Raw genomic sequence first — 21,098 nt, 5'->3', positions numbered from 1 at the left:
CATAAGTTTAAACGTTCTGAAAACAATTAGCCTAAGTATTGATGGTCTATTCTGTTTTTGGTTAACTATGAAACAATTGCTGAAGACTTGTCAGAAAGAGGAAAAAAAAAAGCTTCTTCAGAAGAATTACTGAGCCACAGAACAGTCAACAAATCCAGTCATTAACCAAGGACTTTTTAGCATTGGTTTTCTTTAATAGTGTATGTAAATTCAGCTCAGTCACAGAGCATGGCTCAGTAACTCTTTCAAACCAGGTTCCCTAATGAGGCTATCAGTATTCACTGCTGGAGAAATATTCAATAGGAATAAAAAAATTCTTAAAATGAATCCAAACTCTACAACTCTTAATATCCCTTATGAGATTGTCACAACGTATATTTAGCATATTGTATTAATATGCTGTATAAACAGTACTCAGTTATGCACTTTAATGTTCATTATGCTTGTGCGGTACTCATAATTCACCACAAATTGGTCCTGCTACCAGCAAGACACCTGTAATCACCAGGACTTCACCCTGATGTTACAGAATTCAAAATACCTCACTAGACACAACTCAACATTTGAAAGATAAAGACGTAATTATTGAGCCTCAAGTGCTTTTAACCTGAAAATACTTCCATGATCCAGGAAGATCCTAGGTATACTGCCACCTCCTGAAGTGCAGTGCCAAGTCCAAGGAAGGTTCTACCTGCTGGATGCTCTTCCTCCACACCTGCACTCCTTCCTATCCCAATCACCCCGTCAAACAAATGTTACCATCAGATTTTCAAACTTCTAAATCAACAAGCAAATAGAAACCAACCTTAGTAGTGATCTATTATGATCCCAGGTGACATAATTGTCGGACAATCAGATCTCAGATTGGAAAGTGGCTTGATGGATCATTTTTTAATCGTTTTGGTTTTAACAAAGTGTTGTCTTGCTGAACTATAAGTGTACAATGCTGCAAACTTTGCTTGAACATTAAAATGGAAGCTTATTACAGAAGAAATGCAAATAAGATAGAATAATCCAAACTTATCTACTTCTAATACAAATTCAAAGGTTCTCAAACAACAGTTGGAAACATAATTCCATCAATTCCCAAAATATTCCTTTGTAAACGGAGAAGAAACAAAGCAACTTTGCATCATCCCTGAAACACAACCCTTGGAAAATACCCAAAACACCAGTCTTACAGTACTCACTCCTGCATCTTTGGATCTAATGCCATGAATAGTTTAAGTCACTTGTGACTTCAATTTTTAAACAAAAACTGCCAATAGTTTCTTCCTGGAGCTTTATTACCCCTACTTAAGTGTAGCCAAATCTGGCTTTAAGTAACCTTTTCAGGGTTTTAGCCCAACATTGAGACTAACATTCACTCTAAGGTAGCTTAGTTCACAATGCATCCTTCCCTTCTTAGGAGCAGTTTTCTACACAGCCTCCTAATCCAAGGATTTCACAGGACTGCCCCATGCGAAATAAAAGCGGAAACTAAAAGTCTCTCTCAGCCACGGGTGTTTCCCTTCAGCAAAAACAAAGTAATGTCAGACCTCTCTAACAAGTCCCCAATCTTTACCATGCCATCATGTAAAACAAGCTAAGATAAACAAAAGTGGGTCAACAGCACGGTGGCTCATTGATTTGTACTGTTGCCTCACAGCACCGGGGAACGGGGTTCGATTTCATCTTCGGGTGACTGTCTGTGTAGAGTTTGCACATTCTCCCTGTGTCTGCATGGGTTTCCCCCGGGTGTTCCAGCTTCCTCCCACAGTCCAAAGATGTGCTGGTTAAGTAAACTGACCATGCTAAGTTGCCACATAGTGTCCAGGGATGTGCAGGTTAGGTGGGTTAGCCATGGAAAATGAGGATTACAGGGACAGGGTAGGATGGAGGAGTGGTGTGGGCTTGATCGGTCAAATGTCCTGTTTCCACACTGTAGGGATTCAATGACAAAAAGTCCATCAGTGTGCACAAAACCCATTCACTTTAAAGCCAAGACATAAAAACAGTTTTAAAAGAAATCACTAAGACTGCAGATGCATTGAAGTGCTAACGATTATTAACTTCAGAAACACAGCCAACCAACTGCTAACTCAAAAACTGGAAAGCAAAGTTCACACCAAGTAACATTCAAAATATACACATAAATCCCATAGTTTACATCACAGATCCCAGTATCCTGGGATGACAAGTACAGAGCCATGACAGGAGTGTGTATCCATCACATTTCAGAACTTCATCAGGGCTATGTTATTTTTCAGCTGCTGAATGGCTATTTCAACTTTGCTGTGGACCAGATTAAGACTCAGACCAAAGACATTCTAGTAGAAGAGAGAATTTTAGTTACGTAGTTCATCAAAATGTTCTCTTTCCAGCTTATTGACCACTTTCCTATTCTTGATGAGCTCCCCAGCATGTTTGGCTCTAAGCAGAGGTTATAGATCTTGACCCCATTTAAAGAAAATGCATGACATTAGAGTCACACAAGTGTGAATCATCAAGTTTTCTTCACCAATGATTTGTTCTTTACACTGTGCTACCACTTTTGACTGCCTGGAGGACGAATCATTTTCTTTTGAACCAAGGTAATTTCCAGTGATTGACCGTTTTGCACTGAAGCTTGATGAAGTCCTTTATCTCTCGATCATATTCAAACCCAGTCACAATATTTCCTCATACAGGGACCAAGAGCGTCTTTGCAAATGTATTTTCATAGTGGACTATAAGCTTCACTAGGCACTACAGAAATGCTGTAGGCTGTGTCAGTTGAAGTTGGAGAGGTTGATAGTGAAGCATTAACTCTGTGGGCCACTCTGGTGGGATGTTTGAGGACTCTAATGTTAATTTTTTGGCAGCATCGGTTCTATTGCTTGTGTGTGTGGGGTCAGGTGGCAGCAATGGTAGACTGGATGAGGAAGCAATTGGTCGAGATGTCAGCAGGATCTGTCATGACACAGATGGTGTGAACATTCCTGTGGTCTTCTGGACAAGCAATGACATACTCAAGAAAGTGTAAGGTTTAATACCATGTGCATTGCTATAAGGTTGTGCACTCTTCTTGCTGGCAGAACAGAGTGTTGATTAAATTGAAAGGTCATATTCTAGATATGTCATTAGGAGGGGAACCCCACTGAAATTCAACTTCTTCACTCTCTCCTTGCCGATCACACTTTCCTAGAGATACATGTCCTCCCCAACTTTGATATTTAAATCTCTGAGGAGGATCACCGCATCAGTAGCATGCTGATTCCTTGTTAGGGTTAGCCAAACAGTCAAGCTTATCTTTCAGACAGTCAAGCTCAATTTTTATGGCAAAGCTCAGCCAGTAGATGTATAATTCCTTTACTAAAAGGTTCTTCAAGAAATGGTAGCTGTCTACTTCCTTCAGTTGGTATTCCCTTGAATGCTATGTAGCCCTTCGGATGGCAAAACTGATGCTGAGACACCCAGGTTCCTTAGTTGGGATGGCAACATGGCAGTTAAGTCTACAATTCTTGGAGTTGTCCATGGACTGTCTGATGTTCCAGGTCCCAAAATTAATTTTGATGAGTGAAAAATGCCGCTGCGTGACTTTTTTTTCTTAAAAACACGAGGTGGTCATTTCACTTGGGCTATCACGCAATCATACCACAGCTGGGCCTTGCACCAATGGCAAGGCAAAATAAAAATATTAAAATATAAATATAAAATAAATCACTAAAATAAAGATGAAAAAAAATTATTTAGCATTCTGATAATTTTTCTCTAGTGTTGCAGGAAGCAAAATGGCCAGCAGAAAAATGTTTTAACTGTTGGACATTCCAGGACAACAAAGTAATGTTGGCCAGAGATAGTAGGAACTGCTGATGCTGGAGAATCAGAGATAACACGGTGTGAAGCTGGATGAATACAGCAGGTAAAGCAGCATCAGAGGAGCAGGAAAGGTTGACGTTTCGGATCGGGACCGTTCTTCAGAAATAGGGAAGGGGAAGTGGATTCTGAAATAAATAGGGAGACAGGAGGGGGCGGATAGAAGATGGATAAAGGAGAAGATAGGGTGAGAGGAGACAGACAGGTCAAAGAGGCAGGGTTAGAGCCAGTGAAGGTGAATGTAGGTGAGGAGTTAGGGAGGGGATAGGTCAGTCAGGGAGGACGGACAGGTCAAGGGGTTGGGATGACGTTAGTGGATAGGAGTTGGGGGTGGGGCTTGAGGTGAAAGGAATGGTTAGGGATATAAGGACTAGCTGGGCTGGTTTTTGGATGTGGTCGGGGGAGGGGAGATTTTGAAGCCTGTGAAGTCCACATTGATACCCTTGGGCTGCAGGGTCCCCCAGCAAAATATGAGATGAGTTTTGCTAGGGAACCCTGCAGCCCAAGGGTATCAATGTGGACTTCACAAGCTTCAAAATCTCCTCTCACCCAACCACATCCCAAACCAGCCCAGCTAGACCCCGTCTCCCTAACCATTCCTTCCACCTCAAGCCCCTCACCTATCTCCTACCCACTAACCTCATCCCGCCTCCTTGGCCTGTCCGTCCTCCCTGGACTGACCTATCCCCTCCCTAACTCCACACCTACATTCACCTTCACTTGTTCTAACCCCGCCTCTTTGACCTGTTTGTCTCCTCTCACCCTATCTTCTCCTTTATCCGTCTTCTATCCGCCTCCCTCATCGCCCTACTTGTTTCAGAATCTCCTTCCCCTCCCCCATTTCTGAAGAAGGGTTCCGACCCAAAACATCAACCTTTCCTGCTCCTCTGATGCTGTTTGGCCTGCCGCGTTCATCCAGCTCCACACCATGTTATCTTAAGTAATCTTGGCCAGTCCATTTCCCACTTCAACTTGCCATTACTTTCCATTATCCTTCTACACAAACCGTGCATTAGGGCTATCTTATGGCTAAATAATCTTTTAATATGACAAAAGAACATGGCTACCAAGATAGAAAAGCTCAGTCCTCATACAGCTATGAGTGGGAGCCTTTCCCTCCTCAGCTCTTGAGATTACAGTTTAATGAATTGCGTTCTCTTTACTGTCCTAGCTGATAAAATATTTATCAGACTAAACTGTCAAAAACATAAGGTAGCTGTGCTGTGAAGTACCGTAGTTATTCAGTGACTATGCTATACATTTATATAAAACTACAGGACTTCAAAATGTCCCTAAGTGCTTTATAACTCAGTTACCATCCTACCAATTATAATCATTTATTCTATATTGCTTAAAACATATTTTCAGCGTATTGTGGACTCTCAGTAATAGATTCTGGCTCAGCAACAGTAGAGGGAAAATGCACATAACAATTTGAGCTCTGTTTACAGGTCATTAACAAAGCTCTTAATGTGCCATTTTACAAAGGTTAAATAATTTAAGCAGAGTAGTTAGTAGTAGTAGTGGTGGTAAGCCAAACATTTGACTAAAAATTAGTTTCTCTCAAATTCATGCATTTTGGTTCAATTATTTTTAATGCAAGGTAAGAAATGAAATGGCTAGGGACAAATATAAAACACTTCAGTTTAAGCACTGAACTCATGTAAATTCAGAGCAAAAAGCATTCCAATTTGTCCAACGTAGGTCCCTCGGAGCAGATTGTACATGCACCATTTCCGTTTAAGATACAAATCTGGATTATCCATCTACGGGTTATGTACTGAGGAAATGGTCTTAGCTCAACTTTGTTATGCTTAGATGACCTAAACTAAAAGGACAGTGTGTTGCTGTTACTTTGAACTCCATCCGACCGTCTCTAGAACGCAGCACCAAATTCAGTCAAGTCATTGGCAGAAAAATCATCTTTCGTATGTCCTGCAGAAAAATCTGTGCTATGTGGCTCAGTGGTCAGCACTGCTGCCTCACAGTGCCAGGGACTCAGGTTCAATTCCACCTTTGGGCAATTGTCTTTGTGGAGTTTGCATGTTCTCCCCAGGTCTATGTGAAATTCTTCTGGGTGCTTCAATTTCCTCCAACAATCCAGAGATGTGCAGGTTAGGTGGACAGACCATCTCAATTGCCCTTAGTGTGCAGAGATGTGCAGGCTAGGTGGATTAGCCATGAAAATTTCAGGGTTACAGGGATAGTGTCAGGGGTGGATTTGGGTGGGATGCTCTTCAGAGGGTCAATGTGAACTCAATGGGCCAAATGGCCTACTTTCACATTATAGGGGTTCTATGAAATTATCCCTGGCAAGCCCAAACAGTGCCATCTTTCAGCAAGAACATAAAACCAAGGCCTCTCTGCTCCTTTTGGTGGAGGCTAAAGACCTTACGATATGGCTTGGAAGAATGACAGGGCAATCTCAGCAGTTTTCTGGATTTGCAGACTTGGCCTTCGCCACAAAATAATCACAAACTATCTTGTTCTGAAGCAATTGGGATAGCTGATGCTCAAAATATAGAACTCCTGGCAGGCAGTACTGCCAGCTCCCAATAAAGGCTTCCCTGGTAGGCAAAGGGATCACCAGCAACTTGCTGGCTTATTTACTATCTTGCTTGATTATTTATCCAACTACTTATTTCATCTCCACTCACAGGCTGTTTTTCTCCCCCACTGGCTGTTCATGGCTCACTGAGAGTTTGGGAACAACAAATGCAAGAGAGAACTCGCTGGTGAATGGAGGAAATGCCCTTTACTAATACTTTCCATTCTCCTTAAGGAGGCAACTTGGCCTTGATCAGCCAAGTTATACTCAACCCGGCTATGTATTCCAAACCAAAGTAAAATGCTTACAATTGGATGTGATGCTGTGATTGGACAGCTCTTGTTAAACAATTCAGATTCAGCTAATAGCTAACTAACAATCAATTTAAAGTAAATTTAAGGCAAGTGAAATGTGGTTTACTTTGTGCTTGGTGGAATTGATCTGTCATATTAAGGACGGGGCTAAAAATGCACAAATGGGTGGTGGGGCAAATTCTCCTTGAGAACCCTCTAAATGCCTGAGAAAATTTAGCCAAGGGCTTGACTGATTGAGGACAAGTTGCCTCCCTAAGGAGAATTGGTGAGGTGCAGCTCCTCCAATCACAAGCCTGTGTGAAGATACTGTTACATTAAGAAGGTTATTTTGTCCTTTGTCTTTGCTTTGAAGAGAGGTTTAAGAACAGAGGTGCCTAAGAGTCTAGGGAGTCACAGTTTAACAATGGAAGGGGAATGGCTTTTCTCCCAGTTCAGGTTTTCCTTGTTTTTTTTAAGCTGTAAGAGTCACTAGATGTTTTGAGTACCAGAAGTGTTGCAAGCTTCAGTAAAGGATTCCTCTGGCTTTAGAACATAGAACATAGAAAAGTACAGCACAGTACAGGCCCTTCGGCCCACAATGTTGTGCCGTGGAATAATCCTAATCCAAAAATAAAATAACCTAACCTACATTCCCCTCAATTCACTGCTGTCCATGTGCATGTCCAGCAGTTGCTTAAATGTCACTAATGACTCAGCTTCCATGACTACCACTGGTAAACTATTCCATGCGCTCACAACTCTCTGGGTGAAGAACCTCCCTCTGACGTCTCCTCTATACATTCCTCCTAGCATCTTAAAACTATGACCCCTCGTGGCAGTCAATCCTGCTCTGGGGAAAAGTCTCTGGCTATCGACTCTATCCATGCCTCTCATTACCTTGTGCACCTCGATCACGTCACCTCTCTTCCTCTGTCTGAAAAGTCTGAGCTCAGTCAACCTCTCCTCGTAAGACAAAACCTCCAGTCCAGGCAGCATCCTGGTAAACCTCCTTTGCACCCTCTCCAAAGCCTCCACATCTTTCCTATAATAGGGCGACCAGAACTGGACACAATATTCCAAGTGTGGTCTCACCAAGGTTTGGTAGAGCTGCAGCATAACCTTGCAGCTCTTAAACTCGATCCCCCTGTTAATGAAAGCCAAAACACCATATGCTTTCTTACCCACCTGGGTGGCAACTTTGAGGGAGCTATGCACTTGAACACCAAGATCCCACTGTTCGTCCACACTGCCGAGAATCCTGCCTTTAATCTCTGAAATCTCTCTCTGGATGTTGTTCCCTCCACCTGTAAGAATCTGTGTTTGAATTTAGCTTTCTTGCCAAGGGGTATGTTTATGGGATGTTACTATATTGGAACAGTTAATTAGTTAAGTTGCTGCATTGGGTCAGTTAGGTTTTCCAATAATTAAGTTACTCTAAATTCTGCTTTATTTTGTTCGTGTTCAACCGCAATGTTTAAGTAAATTTTCTTTTGCTTAAAGCTGAGTGGTTGCATCACCCCTGGAACATCCATTTCACAGCTGCCTTTAAAATAAGAAAAAGCTAGGGTCTAGGCTACCTTCTTAAAAATATTTTGAGGGGGTGGTCTGGCCTGGCCCATAACAGACTGGGGGGTTCTTGTCAAGATAATTCTTGAATTCCAATTTGAGTTTAGGGTTGTTAGACTCAAAGGCAGCAAGAAGTAGGTATTCACAGATAATGGGAACTGCAGATGCTGGAGTTATCCAGTGTGAAGCTGGATGAACACAGCAGGCCAAGCAGCATCTCAGGAGCACAAAAGCTGACGTTTCGGGCCTAGGCCCTTCATCAGAGAAGTAGGTATTAGTGTCTTTTGTTTCAAGTGTTGAATTTGGCTGTTTTAACCAGTGCTTTGTGTAGTAATGGCTCTTTCAGTTACTAAGAATTTTCTGCGAGTGTAAGAGGTGACTTTGGGGGCTTTACAAAAATGAGCGAGGCAAAGCTGTTGGAATTGGCAGACAGGCTAGAGTTGCAATTGCCTTTGTGAGAAAAACAGAGGTAATTACAGCAACAGCTTGACATTTTAAATTTGCTGGAAATTCCATCAGAATCTTTGGAAATGACTAGAATTCAGCTGCAGATGAAGCAGCTTAAACATGAAAGGGAACTGAAATAGTTTGAATTACAGTTAAAAGCATAGGAAAGAGAAAAGGAAATTTTCACCCTCGCAGATGAAAATAAATTGCTCTTACAGGACAAAAAAAAAGGAGAGGAAGCCCTAGTAGAAGAAAGAGAAAAAAAGCAGAAAAAGAGAGTCTGAACTTCAGAAGTTGGCAAGTAGACAGGAAAGTCTACTTAAAAGGATGGCGATGAAGGCAGGCTTAAGAGGATAGTGAAGATGAGCAAACCCATCGTAGCCAACAGCCTGGCAGAAATCTGTTTAAATGCATTCAAGCATTGCCGAAATTTGATGAGAAGGATGTAGAAGACTTTTTCATTTCATTTGAGAAAGTGGCTAAACAAATGAAGTGGCTGGTGACCATGTCGGTTTTGTTGACAAAGTTGGTAGCTACGCAGCTGGTGTAGGAGGGAGGGCTTCAGATATGTAGATAATTGGGATGCCTTCTGGGGAAGGTGGGACCTGTACAAGAAGGACGGGTTGCATCTGAACTGGAAGGGGACCAATGTCCTGGGTGGAAGATTTGCTTGAGTAGTTCGAGACGGTTTAAACTAGTATGGCAGGGGGGTGGGAACCTGAGCTGTATACCGGAGGTGAGAGTTGATGCAGGTGAGGCAGTAGCAAGAGGTAGACCAGCTAGTGGGAAGGATTTTCCTGGGAAGGAACCAAGGGATCAGTTAAAGTGTGTTTGCTTTAACGCAAGGAGTATCAGGAATAAAAGTGATGAACTTAGAGCATGGATCAGTACCTGGTGCTATGATGTTGTGGCCATAACAGAGACATGGGTTTCTCATGGGCAGGAATGGTTGCTGGATGTTCCAGGGTTTAGAACATTTAAAAAGAATAGGGAGGGGGGAGAAAGAGGAGGCGGTGTAGCACTACTAATCAGAGAGGGCATCACAGCTACAGAAGCTCCCATTGTCGAGGAAGATCTGCCTACTGAGTCAGTATGGGTGGAAATTAGGAACAGCAAGGGAGTAGTCACCTCGTTAGGGGTTTACTACAGGCCCCCCAATAGCAGCAGGGAGATTGAAGAAAGCATAGGTCGACAGATTTTGGAAAAGTGTGCACGCAGTAGGGTTGTTGTAATGGGTGACTTTAACTTTCCTAATATTGATTGGAACCTCCTTCGAGCAGAAGATTTGAATGGAGCTGTTTTTGTAAGGTGTGTTCAGGAGGGTTTCCTAACGCAGTACGTTGACAGGCCGACAAGGGGACAGGCCATTCTAGACTTGGTGCTCAGAAACGAGCCGGGGCAGGTATCAGATCTTGTGGTGGGAGAGCATTTTGGTGATAGTGACCATAACTGCCTCACATTCTACATAGCTATGGAGAAGGAGAGGATTAGGCAAAATGGGAGGATATTTAATTGGGGAAGAGGAAACTATGACACGATTAGACATGAGTTAGGAAGCATGGACTGGGAGCAATTGTTCCATGGTAAGGGCACTATAGACATGTGGAGACTGTTTAAGGAACAGTTGTTGCGAGTGATGAGTAAATTCCCTCTGAGACAGGCAAGAAGGGGTAAGATAAAGGAACCTTGGATGACGAGAGCGGCGGAGCTTCTTGTGAAAAGGAAGAAGGTAGCTTACATAAGGTGGAGGAAGCTAGGGTCAAGCTCAGCTCTAGAGGATTACAGGCAGGCGAGGAAAGAGCTCAAAAATGGTCTGAGGACAGCCAGGAGGGGGCACGAGAAAGGCTTGGCAGAACGAATTAGGGAAAACACAAAGGCATTTTACACTTATGTGAGGAATAAGAGAATGGTTAAAGAAAGAGTAGGGCCGATCAGGGATAGCATAGGGAACTCGTGGGTGGAGTCTGAGGAGGTAGGGGAAGCCCTAAATGAGTTTTTTGCTTCTGTCTTTACGAAAGAAACGAAGTTTGTAGTGAATGAAACCTTTGAAGAGCAGGTGTGCGTGCTGGAATGGATAGAGATAGAGGAACCTGATGTGCTGAAAATTTTGTCAAACATTAAGATTGACAAGTCGCCAGGCCCAGACCAGATTTGTCCTCAGCTGCTTTGGGAAGCGAGAAGTGCAATTGCTTCGCCACTTGCGAGGATCTTTGCATCCTCGCTCTCCACTGGAGTCGTACCTGAGGACTGGAGAGAGGCAAATGTAATTCCTCTCTTCAAGAAAGGAAAAAGGGAAATCCCCGGCAATTACAGACCAGTAAGTCTCACGTCTGTCGTCTGCAAGGTGTTAGAAAGGATTCTGAGGGATAGGATTTATGACCGTCTGGAAGAGCATGGCTTGATCAAATGCAGTCAACACGGCTTTGTGAGGGGCAAGTCATGCCTCACAAACCTTATCGAGTTCTTTGAGGATGTGACTAGAAAAGTTGATGAGGGTCGAGCTATGGATGTGGTGTATATGGACTTCAGCAAGGCATTTGATAAAGTTCCCCATGGTAGGCTCATTCAGAAGGTCAGGAGGAGTGGGATACAGGAGAACTTAGCTGTCTGGATACAGAATTGGCTGGCCAACAGAAGGCAGCGAGTGGTAGTAGAAGGAAAATATTCTGCCTGGAAGTCAGTGGTGAGTGGTGTTCCACAGGGCTCTGTCCTTTGGCCTCTACTGTTTGTAATTTTTATTAATGACTTGGATGAGGGGATTGAAGGATGGGTCAGCAAGTTTGCAGACGACACAAAGGTTGGAGGTGTCATTGACAGTATAGAGGGCTGTTGTATGCTGCAGCGGGACATTGACAGGATGCAGAGATGGGCTGAGAGTTGGCAGATGGAGTTCAACCTGGATAAAAGCGAGGTGATGCATTTTGGAAGGTCGAATTTGAAAGCTGAGAACAGGATTAAGGATAGGATTCTTGGCAGTGTGGAGGAACAGAGGGATCTTGGTGTGCAGATACATAGATCCCTTAAAATGGCCACCCAAGTGGACAGGGTTGTTAAGAAAGCATATGGTGTTTTGGCTTTCATTAACAGGGGGATTGAGTTTAAGAGTCGTGAGATCTTGTTGCAGCTCTATAAAACTTTGGTTAGACCGCACTTGGAATACTGCGTCCAGTTCTGGTCGCCCTATTATAGGAAAGATGTGGATGCTTTGGAGAGGGTTCAGAGGAGGTTTACCAGGATGCTGCCTGGACTGGAGGGCTTATCTTATGAAGAGAGGTTGACTGAGCTCAGACTCTTTTCATTGGAGAAAAGGAGGAGGAGAGGGGACCTAATTGAGGTATACAAGATAATGAGAGGCATAGATAGAGTTGATAGCCAGAGACTATTTCCCAGGGCAGAAAAGGCTAACACGAGAGGTCATAGTTTTAAGCTGGTTGGAGGAAAGTATAGAGGGGATGTCAGAGGCAGGTTCTTGACACAGAGAGTTGTGACAGCATGGAATGCGTTGCCAGCAGCAGTTGTGGAAGCAAGGTCATTGGGGTCATTTAAGAGACTGCTGGACATGCATGTGGTCACAGAAATTTGAGGGTGCATACGTGAGGATCAATGGTCGGCACAACATCGTGGGCTGAAGGGCCTGTTCTGTGCTGTACTGTTCTATGTTCTATACAGCTAGTGCGATATATGCATCACTACCAGAGAAGGTATCTGGGGAGTACGAGGGAAGTGAAGAAAGCCATCTTAGGTACCAGAAGCTCACAGGCCATGTTTCAGGAATTTAAAGGAGGGACCTGCTGAAACATACACTTTGTTTGAAAGGATCAAACAAAGTAATTTTGATAAATGGATAAGGCATTAAAAAATAGATCAAACATATGACGGTCTTAGTGGCAATTATTTTGGAGGAGTTCAAAAATTCACTTCCTGAGGCAGTGAGAACTCATGGAACAGCAGAGAGTTAAAACAGCAAAATTAGCAGCTCAATTGGCTGACTGAGTTAGTTTGTAAATCAAAGTTTAGCTTCCAACATTAATTTCAATCCGTGAGGAATAGAAATCAGAGAAAAGACAAATCCTCCGATGGTAACGGAAAAATAGATCTCATTGAAGATTGCTTACTACAAGGTAAAACAGAAACCCATGAAGGGGAAATAGAAGTGAAAAAGCTCAGGTGTTTTCACTGCAATAAAGTAGGCCTCATGGAGGGACAGTGTTGGTGGTTTAGAAAAAGCAGTGGGAAGACGGATGTGGAAACACAGAATAAACCAGTGAGTTTTGCTGAAGTGGTAAAGGAAAGCACAATGGCAGCTAAATAACTGCACCAGAATGTACAATCTGATCAGGAGTTGGTCGAGAAGAAAGTACCAGAACTTCTTAAGCCGTTTATTTGTGATGGTAGAGTTTACTTGCATAGGCCAGGGCAGTCGGTAGAGAAGTTACAGTATTAAGAGATACAGGATCCTGTCAATCTTTGTTCAGGAGATATGTAACTCAGAAGGACTATTACCAGAAAAACTGCTGGTACATGAAATGCATGGCAAGGCCAGAAGTGGTCCGCTATATAGTGTGAGGTTGGTGCATCCAGTGAAAAGTGGAGACGTGGTGGTAGGAGCAGTGGACAAACCCTTGGCTGTAGGAATACAATTTAGCTGGATTACAGGAGTGTTGCCAACTGTGGTTGAAATGCCAATGGAAAATCAGGCAACTGAGGCATCACATGAAGTATATTGTGAGTTTTTTTTCCCTGACTCTGTGATAACAAGGTCACAAAGCCACTGGATTAAACAGGAGGCGAAATCAAAGAATACAGATCAAGGAGTTGAAGTAGAATTATCAAAGACCATGTTTGATTGAATGGTTGAGAAAGAACAACAACAAGGTGGAGGACAAAGTGAATATTTTCAGCTCAAAAATCAACTGAGCTACAGCAGAAAGATGAAAAACTGGAGCAATTTATGGAAAAGCATACACAGAAGAATCCGAGCGCATTCCTGAATGCCTCTATCTTAAAAGTGCTGTCTTGTAGAGGAAATAGAGACCTTCACATATTCAGGTGGATGAGAAATGCACAGAAGTTTGTTAAATTCTATTACCAATGGGTTATAAAAAGGTGTTGTGGGTAGCACATGAATTACCAGTGGGTGGTCATTTAGGGGTAAGAAAAACTCAAGCCAAAATACAAAAACACTTTTACTGGCCTAGGTTGCACAAGAATGTAGTTGAATTTTGCCAGACCTATCATAAATATGAGGTAATTGGAAAACTTCAGGCAGTAATAAAACTTTAATACCTATTCCTGCATTTGAGGAGCCTTTTGCAAGGGTCTTAGAATTGTGTAGGAACCCTACCTAAAACAAAAAGTGAGACAAAGGCAGCAAGAAATGCTGGAGCCAGAGAGAACAGTGTGGAGCTGGAGGAACACGGCAGGTCAGGCAGCATCAGAGGATCAGGAAAGTTGACGTTTTGGTTTGGAAATCCTGAAGAAGGGTCCCGACCCAAAACATCAACTTTCCTGCTCCTCTAATGCCTGATGTGCTGTGTTCCTCCAGCTCTACACTAAATGGGGCTCAGTATTTGTTGACAATACTGGATGTGTCCACAAGATTTCTAAAGGCCATTCCATTATGCAAATTAATTGCTAAAACGATTGTAGGACAGTTACTCAATTTTTTTCACTAGAATATGGACTAATCACAGAGATACAATCAGATCAAGGATCAAATTTTACATCAAAATTATTCAGGGAAGTTATGGATAGGTTAGGAATAAAACAATTCAAATCCACTGCACATCATCCAAATCACATGGAGCACTAGAAAGGTGGCATCAAACTTTAAAGGCCATGTTAAGGGCTTACAGTCAAGACTATCCAGATGATTGGGTTAAAGGAATTCTGTTTGTACGTTTCGCAATTAGAGACATACCAAAAGAATCGAACAAATTCAGTGGCAGAGTTAACTGACTGAAACAGAATGTAATAGTGAATGTTTGCATGCTCAGAGTAAATGTAGGGAATATACTGTAGTGTACTAATACAGTAAGGGTAAGGGGTTTAGAATGAAGCCACCATTAAATATTGACGGTTCATTTTTTTGGGTGGGGGGGTATGTCTGACAATGATATCACATTAAAAAGGTTATTTTGTCCTCAGTTTTTGTTTTGAAAAGTTTAAGAACAGAGGCGGCTAAGAGTCTAGGGAGTCACAGTTTAATAGTGGAAGGGGAGTGGCTACTTCTCTTAGTTCAAGTTTTTTTTGTTTTTTTAGCTGTAAGAGTCACTAGGTGTTTTGAATGCTAGAAATGTTGCAAGCTTCAGTAAGGGATTCCTCTGACTTTCTCTGGAATCTCTCTCTAGATGTTGTTCCTTCCACCTGTAAGAATCTGTGTTTGAATTTACCTTTCGTGCCAAGGGGTGTGTTTATGGGATGTTACTATATTGGAACAGTAAATTAGTTGGGCTGCTGTATCAGGTCGGTCAGGTTTTCCAATAGTTAAGTTACTCTAAATTCCACTTTCTTTCATGTTTCAACTGTAACACTTAAAATTAATTTTGTTTTGCTTAAAGCTGATTTTGCATCACCCCTGGAACACCCATTTCACATCTGCCTTCAAAATAAGAAAAAGCTAGGGTCTAGGTTACCATCCTAAAGTATTTTGAGGAGCCTAGCCTGATCCATAATGCCAGTTCTCTTGCATATGTTGCTCCCAGACTCAGAGTGAGATATGATCAGCGATTATGGGAGAAAAACAGTCTGAGGGTACACACACAATATGAATTGAGTTGGGTCAATAAGCCAGCGAGTTGCTAGTGATCCTTTTGGCTACACAGGGAAGCCTTCTTCTGGGGTGGGGATTATCATCTGTCTAGTTCCATATTTTCAGCAGCTATCCCAGTGGCATCAGAACAAGACATGAATGTCTACTGGATAACACCATTTGATTCCATTTGCTAGTCGCTGAAACATAAACCATACCTGACATTGGACACTGAAATTCATACAGGACAATACTCAATTGTGAAAAGCAGAGCATCTTTCTGGAATGATAGCAATTTGCCAGTGGAAAGTACACACAACTAACCATTCCACAGTGCTGGGCTCCCACATTCCTCTTCCAGTGGCTCTACCTACAATGCAGACCTGGAAGCTTGGAAAGCCAACTTTTGGCTTAGAATTGTAGGCCTTACCCAAAGGAAGTGACACATGATTTTTAGCAGCTCCACAGGTGGACAAAGTTCCCATGGATTAAACGCACCTGTCACTCATAACACCAGGAATAGCAATTTTTAACTCCCCAATGCAATATCTGACATGTACTCTACCAGATTAGAATAAAGTTAATCATTCTTTCCAACAACATCACTGTTGATTCCACTTCAAAATTACATCACTGAAACTATAAGGTGCTTTGAGATGTCAGAGGTCATGAAGGACATTATATAAATCTAAGTCTTTCTGTTTTTTTTTCTGCCCTAACCAGAAAATTTACTGTGCATACAATAGCTATGAGAAGGATTATACAACTTTAGATGCAACTGAGTGAACTCACAGTACATGTTGCAAAATACAATTTAAAAACCCTTTCCTTGCTAGGTTCAGAATAATTTCAGTGATCAGGTTCACAGCATGATAACATTTTCCCACATTTTTATTTCTCGAAATTTTTATGCCACAAAGTCTGGAGGCATAAATGATAACTTTCAGCAATGGAGATTGATAACTTCAAATCTGGGTCATAGCTTAGAAGAAATAACAGGGCTCCTGTTCCTGAATAAAGCATTCAGAATAGTTAAATAGCAAATTAAATTCTTTCCCTAGTCCATACTAATCTTTACATGAATGGTCACGCAGAGAGGTTAAGACGTTTTACAAACACATGATGGAAGTTACAAGGAATATTAGTCCCCAAGTTGGACAACAGGGGCATTGGTTTGCAAATTAACTAAACATCAAATATCATCAAACTCTTTTATTGTAATTGTAGAGTAATAAATATCCCTCATGTTGTGCTGACAATTAATCTAAGCCACTGTAATTTCCAGTGAATAATTAAAATGTACAGGCAGTTCAAGCAACAGTAGTGGAATGTCACAACCTCTTGTCGTTTCATTCAAGAACACTGAATTCCCATTAATGTACCAGGGCATGGAGGAGAACAAAGGTCAAAATCAAATCCATTCTGGTCATATCAGAATGAGGGTGACAATCAGGTTCAGTTTTGGGGAAAAGTTCTAAGGTTCCAGAGGCAAACCCAAAATAATTTTCCAATAATTCAGTTGACACACTGTGCCACAAACGGGATCAGAATAAGTATGCTTTGCAAATTAATTTCACATTTACCTGTAACAGTGCAAGTATGAAAATAGAAATTCAAACACACTGAAGTTCTGTAATGCATTTCCAACATCAAAGCTTTTTAGAGACTCCCCTGTCAGTCACTCAGCTCATTAGAAATACCTCAATATGTGCAGAAAGTTGAGATTTCTCCTTGTCTTTTCTCTCAAGGGACCGTTTCAGCTCTTCCACCTCAGAAAGCACAGTATTACAATTCAGCTGTGCTCGGAGCCCCAAAATCTGCTTCTCCAACAAATGCTTTTCCTGCTCTGACCTCCCAGCCACTGCAAGACAGAAAATTTAACATTTAGGAAGGAAAATAAACAATGAGAGAACAGAAAAATCTACCAGTAATGATCGCCCAACTCTCCATTATATTACAGAAACTTAAATCAAAACTTGCTGAAAGTTTTAGGTTTTTATTTTGAGCATTTTTGTAACTTCTTTAAAACAGAGATTGAAAGTTTCAGATAGAAATTGTGAAACGGAACTTGGAAGATTCTCTGAAAGTGCTATGTGAATATCTCAAAACAGAGAGATCCATCCCAGATTCCAGTTTAATCAACAACCCTGCTTCCAACAAAACCATGAAACCATCATGAACAAAGTCTATATGAGATCTGTGCATAACAATTAAGCATTTTAACTATGCTAATTTCCTAAAGAAATTCTTCAAGATGTTACATTACAGGTTAACAGTGGAAAGACATCAAAACTAGCTATATCACAGAATTACTGACATCATCCCAGAACCGAGTACAGCACAGAAGCGACACATGCAACCCATCCTCTTTGTACTTGATCTTTCAAAGAGTATTTAATACAATTAATTCCAATGTCCTAGGTATGTAATTAATTTCATTCCCCAAGACTGTAACTAACAAATCCAGATGAAACTTGGTTAGAACATGGAACACAGAACATAGACCATAGAACATTACAGCGCAGTACAGGCCCTTCGGCCCTCCATGTTGCACCGACCTGTGAAACCAATTTGAAGCCCATCTACACAATTCCTTTATCATCCATATGTTTATCCAATGGCCATTTAAATGCCCTTAAAGTTGGCGAGTCTACTACTGTTGCAGGCAGGGCATTCCACGCCCTTACTACTCTGAGTAAAGAACTCACCTCTGACTTCTGTCCTATATCTAACAAAATTACTTGAGGTGATTTACATAAATGTGGGAGAAAGATAGAATGGAATTGCTGCATGTCCTAATATAGTCAGATGATGATTGGAAGGAAGCTCTTGTGAAGTATAAACCACTGCATAGGTATGTTTGGCTGAATGGCCTGTTAGGACACAGTAAATTTTTTAATGATTTGCATGCTGAAGGATGCAGTGCGTGCAAGGGAAATGTGAGTGACTTGAAAGGGATAAAAACGGAGTCGACAGAGATGAAGATATGGACCCCCTCCACCAGACATCATAGAACATAGAACATTACAGCACAGTACAGGCCCTTCAGCCCTCGATGTTGTGCCGACCTGTCATACCGATCTGAAGCCCATCTAACCTACACTATTCCACGTACGTCCATCTGCTTATCCTCCCTTCTGTGCTGTACTCGGTTCCGGGATGATGTCAGTAATTCTGTGATATAGCTAGTTTTGATGTCTTTCTACTGTTAACCTGTAATGTGACATCTTGAAGAATTTCTTTAGGAAATTATCATAGTTAAATTGCTTAATTATTATGTACAGATCTCATACACATCATGGTGCCTCTTTCTACAATTAGGCTAGATTCCAGGGATGATGCCAGTGATACTGTTCCACCAGCTGGTGATCTTTGGGTTCGTCCTGTGAGTTTAGGGGAACAGAGTTTCTCTGGAAGTCCTTGACCTTGCATTAAGATGTCCAGGAAGGCTTCAGAAAACTTACCTTGTAGCATGTTGACGACAAAGTCTAAAAACTGTTGACTGTGTGGAGAAAGAAGATAAGGCTGTCCACTTTCCGAAGTGAATTCCAAGCTACCTCTCACATTAAACTAAAATTACATTACAAGTGATATACAAACCCACGAGTCAAATAGCACCAATAATAATATTAGTCACCAGATGGACATTGCCTGTTCACCAACTTCTGCCAGTTTATACTCTATTGACACAACAGAGACTTCACACTCATTCTCCCTCATGTTTTTATCCTGACAACAGTATAGCCACTTCACGCTCATTCCACTCACCCATTTTAATGGGGCTTTGGGAGCTGTCTGTTCACAATCCCAACACTTCCATCCTGCTCACTCCATTCACCTAACCCTAACTCAACCATACCGCTCCCAGTTATAATTGAGACTGTAGTCTACCGGGCCCCTAGAGCAGTTGCCTGGCACTTTATCTCCTTAAATATTATTTATTCACGAAAATTCAAATTAAATTAAAATTAAAAATACGCAGCAAGTCATCACTCATTGCGTGGTATAACTATGGATTTGAATATGTCAACATCTGGTGTCTAAGAACACAGTTCAACAATTCAGGCATAGAATGGCCTTCCCCCTTTCCAGAGATTACCTATGTTCTAATGATCAATGAGATGTTGATGAGATAACAAACCTTTGCATTCCAAGCAGAATCCCCCTTTTTAACAATTAGCAGACCTGATAATTTACATCAAAGAAGAGTGCTTCAAAATGCTCAATCTCTGCTGTTGAAGCAAAGCTAATCAAGCAAGAACACCTGGGATTTATTGTCTGTCCTCTTCCACTATAGTCAGCTACTACTTCAGAATCCAAATTATTGGCCAAATGGACCGTGCACTTTGCTGTGACCTCACTAACATCAATCAATAAATCAATCAACAACAAAAGCAGAAATTGCAGGTCTGGCAGCATCTGTGGACAGAAAGCAGAGTTAACTTAATAATAGATCAAATGTGAATGATTTAATCTGAGGGAGTCACTGCCTGCTGGAGCAAATGTTCCAGGTAACTTGCCTACTCCCTGATGTGGCATAATGTTGGCAGCTCAGACTCCAGCTTCTCAACTTCAATATGAAACACTTCAAACTACAAACCAGATAGATTTTTGATGACAATTCAGTAGTTTCATGATTAAGCATTACAAATACTAATTTTTATTTCAAATTTAACGTGTTTTATTTATACTTAATGTCCTGTGGTTGGAACACTTTGTACAATGCTCCATCATGTAGGACTTCCTAACTTAATCATCTTAGCTATACCCTTCACTGGGAGAAAACAGATGAAATCAAATGGTGGCTGTCAACAGGATGATAAATTTGTAATAACTTTGAAACCATCCTTGAAAAACAGTTACGTAGGAAAAGCCCAAGACTTCAAATTTATATGAGCAGAGATTTCAGAGTAAGTCGACTTGCTTTAAAGACTTGACATTGTTCTCCAAAGTAATATACGGTGTTGCTATGATTGAAGTAAACAATATTTAAGGTTACAATGAACTTCGGACTAGACAAGTGTAAAATTTCCACAACCAAAGTTAAGAATCAATGAATATGTGGCTAGTCTCCCCACAGGCAGTGAACAAGTGGACTAGACTCCTACTGGCAATGATCATAAGGAGGAGAATTGGAAAGGTCTACAGCACAGCAAAAGATCATTCAGCACATGAAGTCTACGCCAGTCAAAACAACCACCTAACAATTCTAAACCCATTTTCCAACACTTGACCCATAGCCTTCTATGCTTTGGCATCATAAGTGCATGTCTAAATACTCCCTAAATGTTATGAGGCTTTCTACTTTTACCACTTTTACAGACAGTGAATTCCAGATTCCTACCTCCCTCTGGATGAAAAACATTTTTCTTTACACCCCCTCTAAACCTTTTGCCCCATACCTTAAATCTTTGCTACCTGGGCATTGATCCCTCTATGAAGAGAAAAAGTTACTACTTACCTTATTAATGTCCCTCATAATTTTATACATCTCAATTTCCTGCGCCCGAGTCAGTCTAATCTCTAGCTTTCTCTCTCTTCATAACTAAAACTCTCCAGCCAAGACAACATCTAATAAATCTCTTCTGCACCATCTCCACCATAAACAATTCCTCCTACAAGGTGGATTACAGAACTGCACACAACAGCTGTGGCC

At 41.5% G+C, this 21,098-nt stretch overlaps 1 protein-coding gene across 1 annotated transcript in view; it reads right to left on the bottom strand.

Annotated features, from left to right (window-relative positions):
- The window catches only part of LOC125455519 (centrosomal protein of 128 kDa), a 475,711-nt gene that overhangs the window by 371,411 nt on the left and 83,202 nt on the right, over window positions 1-21,098 (bottom strand). Inside the window, exon 12 of the mRNA XM_059648981.1 lies at window positions 17,143-17,303. Coding sequence (XP_059504964.1) covers window positions 17,143-17,303 — 161 coding nt within the window. The remainder of the gene's footprint in view (window positions 1-17,142; window positions 17,304-21,098) is intronic.

Source organism: Stegostoma tigrinum, chromosome 10 (assembly GCF_030684315.1).
Source record: "Stegostoma tigrinum isolate sSteTig4 chromosome 10, sSteTig4.hap1, whole genome shotgun sequence".
Taxonomy (NCBI): Eukaryota; Metazoa; Chordata; class Chondrichthyes; order Orectolobiformes; family Stegostomatidae; genus Stegostoma; species Stegostoma tigrinum.
The sequence above is the reverse complement of the archived record's forward strand: the minus strand, read 5'-3'. Positions and strand labels throughout refer to the sequence as shown.